We start from the raw sequence: 19,181 nt of genomic DNA, 5'->3' as shown, positions 1-19,181 counted from the left end.
AAATCCCACCTGACCATGGCTCACAGCTCAAGAAACCTGGTCACCTGGTGGAGCCCACTGTGAAACTTACAGAGAGCTCAACTGGATACAGAGTCATCCTTCTAGGCAGACTCCTGGGCCTTTGCTTCTTTCAGAGACCTCACTTAACCTCTGTTTTTCTTTTTCCAAGCATTTCAGCTCATGTGTGCCTATTCCAGGTAAATCCCATGGTCTGTTTCTTCCAGGCAGTGCAGCAGTTCTGACAATAATTTAGGTAGCTCATCATGTTGGAGAGTATTTCTCAACAATTCTTACCGTGTATATGTGTTTTCCAAAAAGAGGTTCCTAATTAATTTGGCCAGGATCATGTACTGAAGCCTTTGAATTGTTACTTCCTGAGTATAACGAGTTTTCCTGCTGCACGGAATGTTTCCCTCTCCATAGAACCCATGTTGTTTCACCTGCTCCCATTTTAACATCTGACATCATAAGAAGCTTCCCTTCAAAGAGGGAGGTTTAATCTCAGAGGAAACTGTTACAACAAAGGGTTCACTTCCATTCTTCCATAACAGAAATCTCATCTCAGATGAGTTCACATGGTTTTCACATCATACATGAGAAGACAAAAATAAAACACATTCATATTAATAGACATTTAAAATAACAGAGATTTTATCAAAATCAAAGGAGTCCTCACTTCTTTTGACCCCTTCATCCAGTCTCTGCCTTACATCATAGCACCAAGGAAAGCTTACCAGAGCCTGGAATGTCCTATATTCCAACCACAGAGGCCAGTTGACATAATTTATAGAGAAGTATATACTTTTCTACTTCCACCGTTTCCCTGCAGACATCCTATATACTATAAAATATACAGCACACATTATAGCTCATAACAAATGGAACTATGAATGAGATTAACATTTTCTGGGGCCAAACACTGTGAGATTAAGGTTGTTTCTGTTTTCTACTGTTGACAAATTTTTGTGGGATCTAACAAATTGACCCACCCTGGATTTGACATTTCATTCCTTATTAAGAAGATAATAGAAATTTGTCTGTGTTTGGACGTCAGCAATACAGCCTAACTGCTTCCTAGCTGATAGACACATCAAAATTTTTCAGTAAAAAACTTGACAGTCAGTTAGGCAAAAGGTGGACAATGTCTGTGCTCAGAATATATTTGCCAACACTAGAACACACAGAGGATGATGGCTACTGTAGCAGAAGTTTTTTGATTATTGAATATAAAAGCAAAGAAGATGCCATGGAAAAAAGGAAAGGGGTCATTAAGGGAGTCACTGGAAGGCAAATGGTAAAATATTTGTGTTGAGACTAAGCAGGCTATGAAAGGTTCAAGGTTAACTCTGCATCTCTGTGCACTTTACCCTTTGAGGTAAGTACACTCAAGGTGAATGAGATACACAGACATATGGTTCACATCATATGTTGAGAGATATCCTTAAGGGTGAACTGTAAGTGGGATTTGTGTTACTGGGAGAAATGGGAACATGGTACAGTGGAAATTGCTGATTCATCCTTGGGCAGTTTGAACTGAAATTTCAGACAATAACCAGCCTATTCCTACCGAACCACACATCTATCAGAACCTATATGGTAGTTAGTGGGGCAGTAAGCATAGCAGAACAGAAAGGGCAATGAATATATTAACTACCTTAATGATCTATGTGTGACACTTCAACTGATTTAATTTAGTCATTACTGTGCCTGGTGACAGACAGTATGAAGTAAGGGTCTCAGGCAGACTGAGTCCAAAGTATAGACAACTAAAGAGTTCAGTATCTCACCCAAGTTAATAGTCTATAGCTCTCAATCCTTGTTAAGAAATGAGGCCTCTTTTTACTCTGATACCTTGATACAATGTTTCCTGGTACTCATAGAGATTCTCCACATACAGAGCAAGGTAGAGAAAATTATATATTCTCTTGAAGCTGGTCACTGTGTGCAAACTTTTCATGATATAATGCTATCCTCTTCATGGCTTGTTATTTGCAAAATTATGAAGAAAAGGAAGCAAAATAGAAATTAAAGGAAGATTAGAAGGTACCGATCATATTGGAAAAGCATCACATCAGATACTTTCAAGTTAACTGAATGTATTAAAAGTACCTTTTAAACATTTGTTTTTCTGCCTACTTAATACTGAGAAAGTATTTGCCCTGTGAGAAGAAAGCTTTTTTGGGGAGTTTGCAGGATACATCAATAAATTCATATTTTGATAAAATGTTGAGAATAATTGATTGTTGTTAGGACATACTGGCCAAAAACTCAAAAGATAACTGATGGAGAGCATTTGTCAAGACCTGGAAAACTCATGGAACTTTACAGATGACGTGGCATATAAAAATATAGAACTCTGGTCTAGAGAAAAATCATGAGGAAATACATACGTTTTTCTCCATGACATGATTCTGAGTCATTAAGGAACTTAGATGACATTTGTGATTTCCAAAATATTTGAACCCTGGACCTTGTTGCAAAAGGCAAAATTAATGCATACAGTGACAGAACTGTGGCAAGAGTGAGGATTATTTCAATACTTCCTGAATGGATAGAATCTTGCAACTTTTACCTAGACCAAAGGCATTGCTTCCTTCTGCTCCTAGACTTAAATGGTCATGGGTTAGTGTATTCTATTAGTATATATAGGAGGTGATGAGTTGAGAGAAGGCAGACTCAGGTGCAGCAGCTTTCTTGTGTTGGAGTCCATCTCGCAGTACATCTTCTCAGAGATGCAGCTGTCATTGACTCAACTGTCCTTCTGTAAGTAGCACTTCATCCATTCTCCTCTACGTTATTAGTGTATTATTTCATGAAGATGAGTTTGGATAGAATACGTTCTTTGGAGCTATCGGTGCTGTAATATTTAGGGAACTGTTGCATTTTATAACCTGAAGTCAAGTCACCAGTGTGCTGAGAGTTACTTTCCTGAAACCAGTTGCTAAATTAACCTGGAGATCAGTGGCTCTCTAGGGGAATTCTCCTACCTTCTTCTGTGAAGACACATGCCAAATAACGTCCATGGACATTATATATTACTTTAACTTTGTTTATTTTTATTTTTGATTTTGACATAAGGGTATCAGGGAACAGTGTTACAGGTTTCTAATGAACACCTGCTTCTAACCATCTTCCCTTGCACAGGCCACTTTCTAAAATAAAGAAATAGTACAACAAAAATAAGCAAATGACCTGAAATTGAGAAGTAGAACTTTTTTGAGAACTTAGGACTCAATGGCATAATGGTATCAGTCACAGAGGAGGAAGTAAATAATGGGTTGCCAGGATTAGGATGCTTTTCTCCTCAAATAAATCCACCTGAGAAAGAGTTAGATTTTGGAACCTTACTTAAACAAGGAGAGTAAGTTTGTGACTTTACCGATTTGTTGCATGCAAATAAATGATGAATGGAAAAGCAAGTTTATTTTAAAAAGTCGTCTTAATTTTCCAGTGATATTTGCATGAAAATAAATTAGTAAACTATTTAACCTTAATGAGATGGAAAACAAACACAAATTACCATACATTAAAATCTGAAGAGAATCGGCCGGGCGGTGGTGGCGCATGCCTTTAATCCCAGCACTTGGGAGGCAGAGCCAGGCGGATCTCTGTGAGTTCGAGGCCAGCCTGGGCTACCACGTGACTTCCAGGAAAGGCGCAAAGCTACACAGAGAAACTCTGTCTCAAAAAAAAATCTGAAGAGAATGGCTTAAAGACTCTGTCTCAGAACCAATTTTATCTCAAATTTTTGCAAATTTTTGAAACTCTACAGGGGCAAGCCAAAGCCGAGATAATTCTCCTACCTCACAAGCTACGGTTTTGAGAAACATTACTATTCACCAATGTTTTCACATTGGACAATTTATTCCAGTTCCATGTTTTCATGACCAATTATTGTAGCACAGGGACCTCAGAACAAACAGTATACCCTATATAGCATCACTAATGTACCCTCATTTGAATGGGTCATCTCAGTTTCATTTCTCTTTATAGCTGGGGCACTGCTTTTGCTGGCCATACCAAATCTGCTTCTTTGGGAGCATGTGACCTCCTCACCAAGTCCTCGTTTGTCCACTGGAAACCTATACCAACGTGTGGTTGAATTGTCACACTACACCCACGGTCTTGCCTCAAAAGTCTTCACTGACATTGTAAGTACTGAATAGTCTCTGAATGGACAATCAGAAAACCCAACTAATTAAACAATAACCTATTATGAATCAAATTTCAAACAATACTTTTAATGGTGAAATATAGACACTGAATCATGGGCAAGGAACAATGGGATGCTTCATGAAAACTTAAATCTGTAAAAGATATAGTAACTGTACAACTTTTAACAGAGGTTTTTTTTTTAAGCAACTTGTTAAGATATAAAGTCCAAAATACATGGATCAGGGCACTGTGAACTCTTGTCCTTTGAGAAGGAGTCCTTTCTATGTGGCATTTTCACTTAGCACTCTGTAGATATCTAGTGGAGGAGAAATGTCAAGTAAAGGATTGGGGAGTAGATTAAACCTAAACTACACAAAATCTTATTAAGCAGAAAGAAATCGCAACTCATAATTCTAACGTCCTTAAAATTATTGTTTTCAAATTTTCAGGGGTGTCTCATTGAAAAGTACAGTCTTGTTTTCAAAAGAAATATCATCTCTATTCCTACTAACCATACTCGATTTTGTCAGGGGGAGTTGTAGCTACCCCCTACAGGGAATCAATTGTAGAAAAGAAAGAATTCAGTGCAAAATTAGAATATAGAGCATACATTACAGAATTGTGGTGAATATGCCTTTCTTTGCCATTTTCACTCATTAGTCTTTCTTTCATTAAAAAACCTATATCCGTAGTTTTTCAACTGTATAATATTCCTATAAATTCATTAAACTTTTACAAATTTACTAATTGTCAGTATTAAAAATATATGCTTTTGATAATAAACTCCTTAAGTATATATGTCAGTCAATTGAAGATTGTATTTATTTTTATATTGTTTATTATATTTATATTATGTATTCTATTTATTTTATATATGTATAGGTAATAGATATAAAATAATGTTTTAATTCTTTATTCACTCACTGGTGAATATTTTCTTGAATATGCCTAGAATTTATGATTTATTTTGACATCATGAATAGGATTGCATCCTGCCTTTATCGTGTGACTGGGTACTTAAAGTAAATACTTATTTTACAAAGTATGCCTAAAGGAAATAGGCTACTGAGTATCAATGGGACCATAACAATGAACATGCATGTGTCATAAATGTATGACCTTTACCTCCATAAATAGAAAAAGTGATGCTTAAACCTTAGGTGTTTTTACAGTATGTGTGTTTCTCAGTGATTTCTTTCTAAACAATACCCTTTAGGAAAGACAAAATGACAAGAGAATAGTAAATAGGGGAAGAATATTGGAGGGTAAAAAATAGATTGTTTTTTCCGACAGACAGAAATTGTAGGCAGACCATTTTCACTTCATTTCTGTTTCAATTTCTCTATATTTATCATTTGCTAATAATAATACATCTGTGAAATTAGTTACTGATGTGGTTATGAATATATTTGTTCAATGTTTAATGCTAAGAAATCAGACCTTTCTATTTCTTCCAGAATATGAAGTTTGGCAGGAACATTTGGAAACAGAGCCTGATGTTGGGCACCTGCCACACTGCTGCTATCCCTACTCCAGAAAACAGTGAGCAAGTCCACCAAACAAAAGTAGGTTTCCTCCCTGATTCTGACAAAAACAATTGATGTAATATACAGGGTAGCTCTGCTGTGTGTGGTTACTGGGGCCATAGTGCGTGTGGTAATCTCAGAGTCAAGAGAAGGGAAGAAGAAGGATCAAGCAGACAATGACACCATATGGTTGGCAATTTCTCTCTAAGATAAAAGCCTCTTCTCATGATAATAGGTTAACAAATTGATCATCCAGAGCACCATGTTTTAACAGCACATTGTCTGTGGGGTTATCTTTAATATTATCTGGGAAGCTTTAATATGAGTTGAACATCCCCAGTTGACTCTACATTTACATGTGTGTTGAAGGGTTATAGATATAGTAGTGTTTATGGTATAATACTAAACTCTCCTCTGGAGGAATGTTACTTAAGGACCAATGATTCATTTGTTTTTTTTTGTTTTTTTTTTTTTTTTTTTTACTTTTAAAGTTTCTCTTGGTCCTACTTCCATTTTTTTTTTATAATTTATGAAGACTTCCTCCACAATTACTCAACCTTCTCTTATGTTCCAAGTAAAAATTAAATTAAAAGTGGTTCCTCTGAACATGTTATCTTATTCTCAATGATAAACTATGTTATGATAAACACTGATTATCTCAGAACATATGATTTATAACTGTTTTAACATCTTCCATCTCACTCTTTGTCATAAAAATTCTAAATATGATTTACAAAAAATTCCTTATGTGTACTCATCTCACATATATATTCTATTTCCCTTTCATGTTTATTACTAGAATGAGTAACCTACACACAAACTCTTCTCATAAATAAGTGTGAGTTATTAGTGAGAAGGTATAGAAAGAGGTCAGCATTTCCTCAGATCTACTTACATTGAGACCCCCCCCAAAGCAGTCCTTTGTCACTGATTCTTTTAATCCTTACAATATTTCTCTTGTACATGGTATTATTAGGACCATAAGGAACTGAGGTTCACCAGGACTACAGATGGTAGAACGTACAGCAAAAACAAAACATGAGCTATTTGACATGCACCAGAAATCATTGTGAAGGAATATCAATTCTATTTGAGAAAAATTATAATTCTTTGATAGAGTATTGCTATTCCTATATTGCAGATCATGTGCTAAGAATGTTTTCTATACTTCTATTAATATTAAATCAATACTGGAGCTCATGACCTTCGTCCACCCACCACTTGTATTAACCTGTTGTGTTCCAATTATTTTAATGAGATGTTCTTCATGATTATTTAGTCGGAAGATCTTCTGAAAGTGACCATCAATGTTTTACAAGCCTGGGAAGAGCCTCTGAAGCACATGGTGGCTGCCGTGGCTGCTCTTCCAGATGTGTCTGATGTTATGGTGTCAAAGACAAAAGAGTTGGAAGAAAGAATTCTAGGCCTCCTGGAGGGACTGAAGACCATACTCAGTAGGGTACGCCCATTCACTCTTCATATTCCTTTGCTTATCTCCCATATGGAAGAGGTGATTTGTTTAATGGGAAATGGATTTTTTCAATACTTCACTTCTGACAGTGAAATATATATATATAATCCAATTCATTCCCAGCCTTGCCAATAAGAAGAGGGCATCTGTAAATCCTATCTTCTTCAGGTTCTTTACTGAGAACCACCCACACCCATACTCTCAATAAAAAGTAGCTGCTTCTCAGAGTAATTCAGAAAGTAGCTTTTATAGGTGGTATGGATATTCCTGACTAATTCAGAAAATATGATAACAGTCTTGGAACTCAACCTTAACACATTTTGGAAATGTTTGATATGTTCTTGAATTTGGAAGAATACATTATATAAAGAATAGAATGACTTTAAGGACAGAAGATTAAAGGACTATTCTCCTCAAACCCACATGTATGAATGCTGCCTCAGAGAATAAGCTGAGAAAACATCAGCCTTTACGTTGGCCAATTGCACGTATACCATGAAAAAATATCTTTCAGTTTATTACTCAGTCTACTTCTATATGAATAAACCTCTTCTGGGACCAATGACAAATCAGAAAATATGCATTCCCAAATGATATTTACTTTAAAACGCCTAATGCCTTCAAGATAATATATGACAAAACTAATACATTTCCTTCTAGTATAACTTAATCTTTATTAGTTTTGTAGAATAAGGCTCAGGATAGAATCAGGCTATAAATGCCTTCTTTGGCAGCCAGAAATGTGATTCTAGAATTCACATGAAAGTAAAGAGATGTAGTGAATATTCTGTAGTGTCCAAACATTAGGCAGGCACAAACATGGACGTTCCTGGTGAGTGTCTGCTAAAATAAGAGAAGTTGCCTCAAAAAAAATAAATAGAGAAATTCAGAAGTCAACTGTGGAGGAAGTTTAAACAACACCCTTTCTGATCTACAAATGCTGCAGAATGAATTCTGGTGCATGAACGTGTACCGTATATATACGTGCATATATATATATACTCCTTTACAAGAAGATATTACTTCCAAGTAATACTAACAGTGTAAATAATTCTTTTCCTTTCCATGTTTAGGTTCAGCCTGGAGCTGTTGAAAATTATTATACTTTCTGGTCTGGATGGTCAGATTTGCAGTCATCTGATGAAGACACTCGTAATATTGCTTTGTATACCCTGGGCCGCTGTGTGCGCAGGGATACACACAAGGTTGACAATTATCTCAAGGTCTTGAAGTGCCGAGATGTTCATGACAACAACTGCTGAGCTCATATCCTGCCCTTTGCCACTGAGAAGGTCCTTGATAATTCAGACCTTCAAAGCTCCATTGAGTCTACATGTGGTGTATTCCTAGGTTTAATGGGTGTATTATTAAAAAATAAACATTGGTTCTTTGGAAATGTTGAATTCAAAATGAGGATTTATCAATGTTCTATGGGAATTTGATGCAGAATTAAGTAATGATATGATATTCATATCCAATATTATCCACAAGTTTAGTTTATAGAAGTCAAGAGAGTACTTATATTAGTCAGAAAAAGTGAAGATTATTTAACATATTAGAACCAGAGCAAGACTCTCCCAGTAATAAGTAGATCCATTCTGCCAAGAAATTGGAAGTTTATGAAAACAACCTAGAGAGAACGGCCACTTTCTCAAAGTCTCATCACAGAAAATATAATTTTTATACTAACATTAAACACAAAAGACATTATACACACACACATATAAATATATATATATAATATACACAAATATATTGAGATTATAATATATTATAACATTTTCCCCTTCTTTTTCCTCTCTCCAAGCCCTATGTATTCCCTTCATTCTTTCTTTCAAATTTGTGGCCTCTTTCCTTCATTAAATGTTATTACAGTTGTATACACACGTACACACACACACACACACACACACACACACACACACACACTCCTAAATATGACCTACTCAGTCTGTATAGTGTTACTTCAGTTCACGTTTCCAGTGTTAAACATTTTTCTGGTCCTTAGCATTACTTAGTTGCCTCTAGTCCTATTTGTAAGATTGAGGCCTTTATTTTGATTTTTTTCTTTTTTTTAAATTTATTTTATTTTATTTTACAATACACTTCAGTTCTACATATTAGCCACAGATTCCCTTGTTCTTCCCCCTTCCGCGCCCATCCCTTTCCCCCCAGCTCACCCCCCATTCCCACCTCCTCCAGGGCAAAGCCTCTCCTGAGGACTGAGATCAACCTGGTAGACTCAGTGTAGGCAGGACTAGTCTTCTCCTCCCAGGCTAAGCCAAGCGATCCTGTATAAACCCCAGGTTTCAAACAGCCAACTCATGCAATGAGACCCGGTCCCACTGCCTGGATGCCTCCCAAACAGATCAAGCCAATCAACTGTCTCACCCATTCAGAGGGTCTGATCCAGTTGGGGGGCCTCAGCCATTGGTTCATAGTTCATGTGTTTCCATTCCTTTGGCTATTTGTCCCTGTGCTTTATCCAACCTTGGTCTCAACAATTCTCACTCATATAAACCCTCCTCATTCTCGCTAATTGGACTCCCAGAGATCCACCCGGGGCCTAGCCATGGATCTCTGCATCCAGATCCCTCAGTCATTGGATGGGGTTTCTAGCAGGACAATTAGGGTGTTTTGCCATCCCATCACCAGAGTAGGTCAGTTCGGGCTGTCTCTTGACCATTGCCAGCAGTCTGTTGTGGGGATATCTTTGTGGATTTCTGTGGGCCTCTCTAGCACTTTGCTTCTTCCTATTCTCATGTGGTCTTCATTTACCATGGTCTCCTATTCCTTGTTCTCCCTCTCTGTTTATGAGTTTTGCAGGCAAATCAATGGATCTAGAAAAAATAATCCTGAGTGAGGAAACCCAGACTCAGAAAGACAAACATGGTATGTACTCACTCATAGGAGGATACTAGATGTGGAACAAGGATAACTGGACTGCTACTCACATCACCAGGGAGGCTACCTGGAAAACAGGACCCCAAAAAAGACACGGGGATCGCCAAATGACAGAGAAATGGAAGAGATCTACATGAAGAGCCTGGACATGAGTGGGGGTAGTGAAGGGCGAGGGTCGAGGGAAAGAGAGCTTGGGGGAGCAGGAGATGCCAGCTGGATTGAGGCCTTTTTAAAAGCTCTACATCCTGTTAGGGAACATGCATGTTACATGACTCAGTACCGTTAGCAAAAATCATGGAACTTCTGCAACATCAAGAGCATCCACTAACATAAGACCATATAGGAAAGACAGCTGCATGGTACAGCATGGATGGTCTTTATTGAGCTATTGCTCACTCAGTTGCATACATGACTGATCTTAGACACAACCCCACAGTCACTGTTCCCCAACTCATTTTTGGTTGGAAGACTCCTGTTCAGGTGGCAATAAGTTGTGAGACTGAGGAGTCCTGAGGAAACACTACGCACATACCAATCCACTCTTCCCAGACAGAGATTCCTTGACAGATCAAATTACAGATCACCTTGGTGAACCAATGGAGTTTATTATGGTTACTTTCAAGAATATGGGTAAGAGGCACAAGAGCAGAAATGCCCCAAACACAGATGCATCAGCACATTGCACCCCAACATGTGTGACACCTAATAAAACCTGAAAATGAGGAGCACACCTCATAGACAGCACACAACCCAACAGGATGTAGCCTGAGCTTTCCAGGTGACTCAATCAGTCTGATCCTTTTGGAAAGCTCAACTGGTCTGTATTTCTGCTATGCTGTTGAGATGGTCTCTGCTAATTGTAGGCTCTTTGGCTCTTTCTTGCTTCTTCCAGGCTGCTCCCAAGTCTCTATCTCTTTTCTGCACCTTTCCTCACCTTAGAGTAAATTTTGCAACCATTACTGCATACATACTTTTGAGAATGGGGAGGCCTAATTAATCTCTTCAGTTTCAGGGACTTCTGAACCTCTTTTGAGGAACCTGCTTCCTGTCCTAAGAAAACATTCTTGCACAGTGTAGAGCTTCATCTCCCCCACAGATCATCCTGTTGTTTTACCTGTCTGTATATGTCCTATATTAAATACTCTATTCTTTCACTTACCTCTACTTCCCATTTCTTAATAATGTTTCCTCCAAGATGGAAGGCTTTAACTAACTCAACAATTACACATATTTACAAATATAAGTAAATAAAGTAAAATATCTACGATTAAAAATCATTCATACCACTTAATTGCTCTGTCAAAATGTACAGAATTTCAGATAAGAAAAGAAAATTGGCTGGTCCTGTTGTCTAAATTTCCATTTCAGTTATTATGCTGTTTGTAAAATTTTAATTCAAAGTCATAATGTGTCTACCCTCAGAAAGAATATAGAAGTATGTTCTAGCCATCCTTTTGTTCATAGAGGACAACATAATTTTCATGAGTCTGGTCAAATCCAAGTTCTCAGACACTTAGTCATATTCCCCAAAGCAGTTTTATTACCTCATAGCAAGTATGAAACAATAGGCAAATCTTCCATAATTTTTTTTTATTTTTTGAGAATTTCAGTCACAATTTTAATGTCTTTTCATCAAATTATGCCCAATCCCTTTCATCCAATGTCCTTTCTATTCCAACTACTACTTTTTTTCCATAGGCATGTGCCATGTTAGTTGTCTCAGGAGTTCAGTGAATGCTATTTGTATGTGGCAGGTGAAGAGGATTATCTCCTAGAGCATGGAGAGCATCTCAGGGGCTGCATCATTGAAAAAAATGTATTGCCTCTCCCTCAAACTAATTAATTGCCAATACTGCTTCAATTCAGTATGGCTTTCATGGCTCTATCCCCTTCCACCTGGATTTATATTGCTTGAATCTGTGTAGGTTTTACATATGCAGGCAAACCTGCTGTGAATTCATAGCTCAATGACCCCATCAAGTCCAGGAAATGCTGACTCTCTGCAGTTGTCCACTACCTCTGCCTTGTGAATCACCTGAGCCCCTCTTTCCTTATGATTCCTGAGCTTTGTGTGTAGAGTGTTTGATATAGGTATCAATTTGGATCTAAATAATCCTCAGTCTCTTACACTCTGCACATTATTCAATTGTGGTCTATGGTGATATTTTAATTGTACTGAAATGTGATTTTATTTGTATGTTAATAAATAAAGTTGCCTGGGGATCAGAGCTAATAGCAAGCCATAGAAGAAACTGGCTGGTGGTGGTGCATGCCTTTAATCCCAGCACTTGGGAAGCAGAGTTAGGTGGATCTCTGTGTGTTCAAGGATACAGCAGGATGGAGACACATGCCTTTAATCTCAATACCAATCATAGAAGACCTGGAGGTCTGTACAGATAGGTAGTGACGAGGAGGTCATGTGGTTGGGTTTACAACCAATGAAAAGGCAGAATAGAATGTCTACAAAAAGACAAACAGACAGGAAGTAGGTCTCTTGCTGAGGAAGATAGCAGTGGCAGTGAAGGGTAAGGTTTTTACCTCTTAGCTATCACTCTGACCTCTTGGGCTTTCATCTTTGCATTGGCTCTGTGTATCTCATTTAATAATACGGTTACTTCTACAGAACACTGACCATCTTATTAAATGATAAACACAGAACCAATGCAAAGAAGAAAGCCAAGAGATCAGAGCTAAGAGCCTTACCCGCCTGCTGCAGCTATTCTCTTCAGCCAACAGACCTCTCCGAAAGAGAGCTAATTTCTGTCTGTTTGTCTTTATATAGACTTTCTGTTCTGCCTTCTCATTGGTTGTAAACCCAATCACGTGACTGCCTTGTCACTGCCTGTCTGTACAGACCTTCAGACACACATTGAAGCATGTGTCTCCAAAGCTGGCTGTATCCTTGAACACACAGTAATCTACTTAGCTCTGCCTACCAAGTGCTGGGATTAAAGGCATGCGCCAGGAATGCCCAGCTCTGCTATGGCTTGCTATTAGCTCTGACCCCCGGGGCAACTTTATTAACATACAATTAAAATCATATTTCATATTTCAGTACAAATAAAATGCTGATATGAATCAGCATATACTGGGAAAAAATTCTCTGATGAGGGTTGAGGCATACTATAATTTGTCATAATAACTGCAATAACTGACACTGCCTTGGTATTTCAAGTAAACAGTATATTACTATTATATTCTCCTCTAGAATCCACAACATCACCAACATCAGGTTTTTGTTCTGGCTAATGGAAGCATGAGTTCCATGTTATGGAGAGGCCAAAAATCATACAATAACACTATCTAACACACCTACCACTATTGCAACCATTGATATGATTCATATTTGAGGAATGTTGTTGATGTCTTTGGACTCTGGTAGTATGAATTGAAGCTTCCAATGACATGAAAGCCATCTAGTAAATATCATCATTCTATGTTGATACAGGATTTATTTCTCCATATTCTAGGTATCAACACTATGGTGCCAGCTAGCCTTCTGATAACATCAAGCTCATGACTAGATGAGAGACCATGTCTCATGAAAAATTTGGGGGACTGATACATATAAAGAATACAACTGGTAGAAACACACACACACAAACATGAGTACAAACATATACCTACACCAGAAATGTAAAAACAACAAACTGTGAGCCTTTTATTATTACCCAATTCAATGAAGCTTATACTCCAATCACTACCCAAATCTTAAATAGTTGAGGGTTTTGTTGTGAAATCCTATTCCTGGGGAGACATGAAAAAAGAATACAAGAACAACAAATGCACTATTCAGTCCAGGTTTGGATTCTGTGACAGAGCAAAGAAATCACACCAACAAATTCCAATTGTTAAACCATTCAATTGTTGGAGTCACTTACAGGAATAAGAGCAAAGACATATTTATATACCAACTTATCTTAAAAGACGGCTATAAAACCGATAGCCCACCAAAGTATGGATAGCAGTTCACAAAACCTGGAAACTCAGAGCACAACATCAAACTTAGACAAAGCACAACTAGTTAGACTCCTCATGGGTCTCAGCCTGTTCCAAGCAGCAACTGGTCTCTGAGGCCTCTGGGCAGTTCACATGGTCTCTCTTTTTTTCTTTTTCCAAGCAGATAAGCTTGTGACCTCTTCCAGATATCAGATGATCTCTGCTTCCTCCATGCAGCAAAGCACGTCAGAGAGTGTCTCTCAGCACTCTTAAAGGTTATACATGTGTGGGATTAAACAGACCTAATTAATTTAGTCCTATGCAGGTACTTTCTGAATTTATTCAGATATTTCCCCAGGAGGATAATGAGCTTTCCTGTAGAAGAGAATGTTTCATTCCCTTAAAGCCCTGTTGTTTCATCACTCCCCCATCTAACAAGTGACATTCATAAGATGCTTCCCTCCAAGATGGAAGGCTTAATCTATGATAAAACTGTTGCAACAAAGAGTTCACTTTCTAACTTCTGTGACAGTATACTTATCCTAGACTGGGCCACAAGGTTTTGATACCACAAATGAGGAGACAAAGATAAAACCAAATCCAATCACAATAAGGTCAGAGAGGATATTTAGAATCCAAAGAGAGTGTGCTCCATCACAAAACTTGAGCTTTCTTGTCCCATGGCCAACCTCTCCCTAAGCAGATGGCTCAATAAACGATGGAATGTAAACGTTCTACAACTGTTACAAAGAGAACAAAATAAATTAAAAATCAAACCTAAAGCATATCTTACAACTGTGAAAATCATGAAATTCCCAACAATCAGGGTATTCTTTATATAACCACCAGCAAGCCAAGAGGATAGATCTTAGGATAAACTACTTCCCTGTATCATGAAGGCATACATTTGATATGTAGAACTGAATTACAGACAGATGCTTGGCATGCTAGAATGTATCTGAATCCTAGCCCTAGTGCAATAGTCACAAGAAGATCTTGGGTAACACTCCAGCTACTTTATCCTAATTTATGAGAGTCAGGCTAATACAAACAACCTTTTAAAAATGAAGTAATTTTTTTTTAAAAAAAATGACATGAAGTTTGTACTCTGGACCCTGTCTTTATGCATGCATACTACTTTAAAAAAACACACAAAAGGACATAGAAACACTGGGATAACATCAAAATCAAAGGCCCCCTAATGCTTTTAAATCTGTCCATCCATTATGCATTTATATAAATGTGAAAACTTCTCTCTCAAAATATAGCACCAGAGAAAATCCGCCAACAGCTCCAAATTTCTGTATTCCAACTACATGGACCAATTCCAATCTACATGGATTGCTCTGTACACCAGGCTGGCCTCGAAATCACAGTGATCCACCTGCCTATGCCTCCTGAGTGCTGGGATTAAAGGAGTGCACCAAAACCACCCGGCACCATAAGATTTCTTGATGGGTACTTTTGAACAAAAAAGTCCATGGGCAAACAGTTGGATCCATAAACCTATAAAATGAGTCTTTATGATTTCCATAAAATCATGGAATATACTTACAGTTAGAAGAAAAATGAATTGCATTGTTTTCTTTACTGAAAGACTTGAGAAGAGGAGAGAGAAGTAAACTTTTTCCTAAAATTTCCTGCAGGTATCCTACATTTATAAATGTCGATATTACAAGGTATTGATCGTATCCAGGCAGGACTGTGAATTGGCTAACCTGCCCTTTCCTGTGGATTAAGAGATGTGGGGCCCAGGTTGTTCTATTTGTTACTATAACATGTGATTGCTTGTAGGAATTTCACATTCCTGTTTGCCAAGTTCCTTCCTTAAGTAAGGGAAGGAAAAGAAATTTCTTATCTCATTTTGTAGGTCAGCTGTGGATACCAAATGTTACAGAGCTGAGAAACATTAAAAAATTTCAATGAAAAGGTAACAATCTGGTGGTCAGAATGGGGATTACTATCTGTTTTTATAATTTATTTCCCCCAACTATAACTAAACCACAGAACAATGTTTAAAGGAGAAGATCTTGGCTTCTCTGACTATTCACACAGTCAAGATGGACAGGAAAAGGGGGGAAAGGTTAATCAGGGGAGTCACTGGAAGCAAAGAGTAAAATACGTGCATTGAATTTCAGCAGGTCATGATGATTCAAACTTATCTCTGCATTATACTGCCCTCTGCACTTTTCCCCTTCGAAATAAGTACACTGAAAGGAAATGAGCCATGTAGACCTATGATGCACACCATATTTGAGGCTATTTGCTTGAGGGTGAACTGTAAGTGGGGCTAGTATTACTATGAGAATCAGTAATATATCAGAAATTGCTGGCTCATCCTCAATCCTTATGAGCTAAACATTTAGACTATAAAGAGCCTATATTTGCCAAACAATCTAATAACCTAAGATAGAACCCATAAACACCTAGAACCCTTAAGATAGCTAGAACGGCAATGAGAGTAGCTGAACAGAATAAGGAATTGTTTGCTTGCTCCATTAATGTTCTGGGCAGCACAGATGAATCCATCCAGTGAGCACCATGGAAGATGCCAACATAAAGAAACAATTTCAGACATAATAAAGGTAGTGTATAGAAAACTAAATAGGACTCAATCTCTCACACAGGCTGATCTATTGTAGGTGAGCACTCAATCCTTGTTAAGTCTTGAGACCTCTTTTTAATTCTACTATACCTTCATACATTTTTGGTTGTTTCTCCTATAGGTTCTCATCTTCAGTGGCAATTTCTATTCTTTGAAGCCGTGCAGTCCACAAATGTTCTGTGATATAAAGTTTTTCATACATGGCTTATTTAGTTGGAAAAGCTTAGGAAAAAGAAGCAAAACAGAAGTTAATGGATTAGAAGAAGTTTCCCACCGTTCAACATCATAGTTTCTGACTCTTAGAAGTTAATTGAATAGTGGCCCAGTGTAGAGGTTAAATTTATTTCCTACTAGTATTTGAAAAGCTGTTCAAGGAAGGATCCTACTCCAGACAAACTTTTGGTTGCACACAAGATTGAAATGGGTAGAATCTGGTGTCAGTTGAGACTGCACTTTGGTTCAATGGTTGAAGAATCTAGGTTTCTAAATAAATCAAATATCCAAGGCAAGGACAGCTTTACTTGGTGTCAATAAGAACTTTGCAGTCTATAGAGGTTTATTATCAAAAAAGTGCTTTTACTCAGCTACATTGTAAAAGGATCAGCTGGCTCATAATGTACGTATACTGTTACTACAGCGGAAATGAGTTAGGGTCACAAGAAAAAATATCCTGAAATGATGTCAATCTAATAATATAGTAGGCAATCCATGCAGCACATTCTATGACATTGTAAAATATATATCTTTGAGGAGGCCATAGGCATCATCTATGTAATTATTATAGCTATTTTAAGTGCATATCACATGGCTTTCAAAATTACTTTTAAACATTTGTTCTTCTGCCTACTTGGTACAAGAACAGTGTCTACTTTTTGAAAAGAAACTTTTCATAATGTTTGCTGGTTACAGACAGAAATCCATGTTTTGATAAACGTTAATAATTGACTGTTGCTGTGACATGCCAGCCCAAAGCTAAAAAAGAGTTGGTGGAGGGCTTTTTTCACCACCTGAAACAATAAGGGAACTTAAGAGATGACATAGCAGAAAGAATATAGAACTCTGATCTAGAGAAAAATATAAGGAAATAAATGTATTTTCCTACATGACCTGATTCTGAGTCATGATGGAACTGAGATGACTTTTGTGATTTCCAAAATAATTTGAACCCTGGACACTGTTGGAAAATGCAAAACAATGCATGCAAAAACAGACTGTGTCAAGAGTAAGGAATATTTATCTACTTCTTAAGGGGACATAATCATGGAATTTTTTTCCTGGACAAAAACATTACAAATCTGACGAATAGATGGTCAGATCTGTAGTCATTTGATGAAGCTACGCACTCTTTTACTATTAGTACTCTGTTCCAGTGTGCGTGCAGGGATACACACAAGGTTAACAATTATCTCAAGGCCTTGAAGTGCCAAGATGTCCATGACAATAGCTGCTGAGGTCACATACGTATCTTCTGTCACTGAGAAGGTCCTTGATAATACAGACTTTGAAAGCTCTATTGAATCTCCACCTCTTTGGTGCATTCCTAGTTTTAATTGGTATCCTATAAAAAAATAAACATTGGTTGTCTGAAAATATTAAATTCAAAATGAGGATTTGTCAATGTTTCATGGACATCTAATGCAGAATTTAGTAATGGTTATTGTGATGTTCATATCAAATATTCTCCACAAATAAGTTTAGTTTACAAAAGTCAAGAGAATACTTATACTAGTCAGAATGAGTGAAGATAGCTTAACATATTACAACTATAGCAAGAGTTTCCCAATAATCAGTAGATCCATTCTGCCAAGAAGATGAAAGTTTATGAAAACAACCTAGAGGGAATGACCACTTTGTCAACCCTGACAATATAATTGTTATACAATCGGACTATCATTAAATATATTACACACACACACACACACACACACACACAAACACACACACACACACACACACAAACGCACAATTACGAAATTTCTCTGTTTTGCTTCTTGCAAGCATTGTACTATTATCTTCAGGGCCACTTATTTTAATTAATTTTTATCACATGCTCATACACACACACACACATAAAAGTATATATAGTCACTTGCTGCTGACACATATGTTTTCAATATTGAACATTTGATATTGGATAGCCAGTTAGTGTGCCTTTCCTTAGGGAAGAATATTTATCTGACATTCAGCATGCCTTAGTCGCCTGCAGCTCTATCTGTAGCATTGATGCCTTCTTAAACATTCTATAGACTGTTAAGATACATGCATGAAGCAGCTATGCATTTCTCTATTAATTTTTTAATCTTGCTCCTCCAAAATGCCATCTTAGACAGATTCTGTAGCTAAAAGTTTTTCTGCGTCCCGACTGGTCTGCAGTTGGGACAAATCTTTCCCACTAGCATCCCCCAAGTAAACACACACGGGCTTATTTTAATTAAAACTGCTCAGCCATTAGCTCATGCTTACTACTGTCTACCTCTTGCATTTAAACTCAGCCCATTTCTGTTAATCTATAAGTCGCCATGTGTTCTGGGCTTTACCTGTGTGACATTACATACTGCTCCCTAGATGGCAGGCTGGTGTC

The 19,181-nt window shown here is 37.5% G+C and overlaps 1 protein-coding gene across 1 annotated transcript; it reads left to right on the top strand.

Moving 5' to 3' along the window:
• Window positions 1-2,732: 2,732 nt before the first annotated feature.
• Window positions 2,733-8,414, top strand: LOC131910418 (prolactin-3B1-like). Its single transcript, XM_059262346.1, has 5 exons — window positions 2,733-2,763; window positions 3,994-4,151; window positions 5,613-5,720; window positions 6,961-7,140; window positions 8,226-8,414. Exons 1-5 carry the CDS (start codon window positions 2,733-2,735, stop codon window positions 8,412-8,414), a joined length of 666 nt encoding a protein of 221 aa, XP_059118329.1.
• Window positions 8,415-19,181: the final 10,767 nt, after the last annotated feature.

This window comes from Peromyscus eremicus, chromosome 5, assembly GCF_949786415.1.
Source record: "Peromyscus eremicus chromosome 5, PerEre_H2_v1, whole genome shotgun sequence".
In the NCBI taxonomy this organism is placed as follows: domain Eukaryota; kingdom Metazoa; phylum Chordata; class Mammalia; order Rodentia; family Cricetidae; genus Peromyscus; species Peromyscus eremicus.
The sequence above is the reverse complement of the archived record's forward strand: the minus strand, read 5'-3'. Positions and strand labels throughout refer to the sequence as shown.

Coding starts and splice junctions, on each gene's coding strand:
- LOC131910418 (XM_059262346.1), top strand. CDS start 2,733: ATGCAGCTGTCATTGACTCAACTGTCCTTCT. Junction 5,721..6,960: donor AGCAAGTCCACCAAACAAAA/GTAGGTTTCCTC, acceptor ATGATTATTTAG/TCGGAAGATCTTCTGAAAGT. Junction 7,141..8,225: donor TGAAGACCATACTCAGTAGG/GTACGCCCATTC, acceptor TTCCATGTTTAG/GTTCAGCCTGGAGCTGTTGA.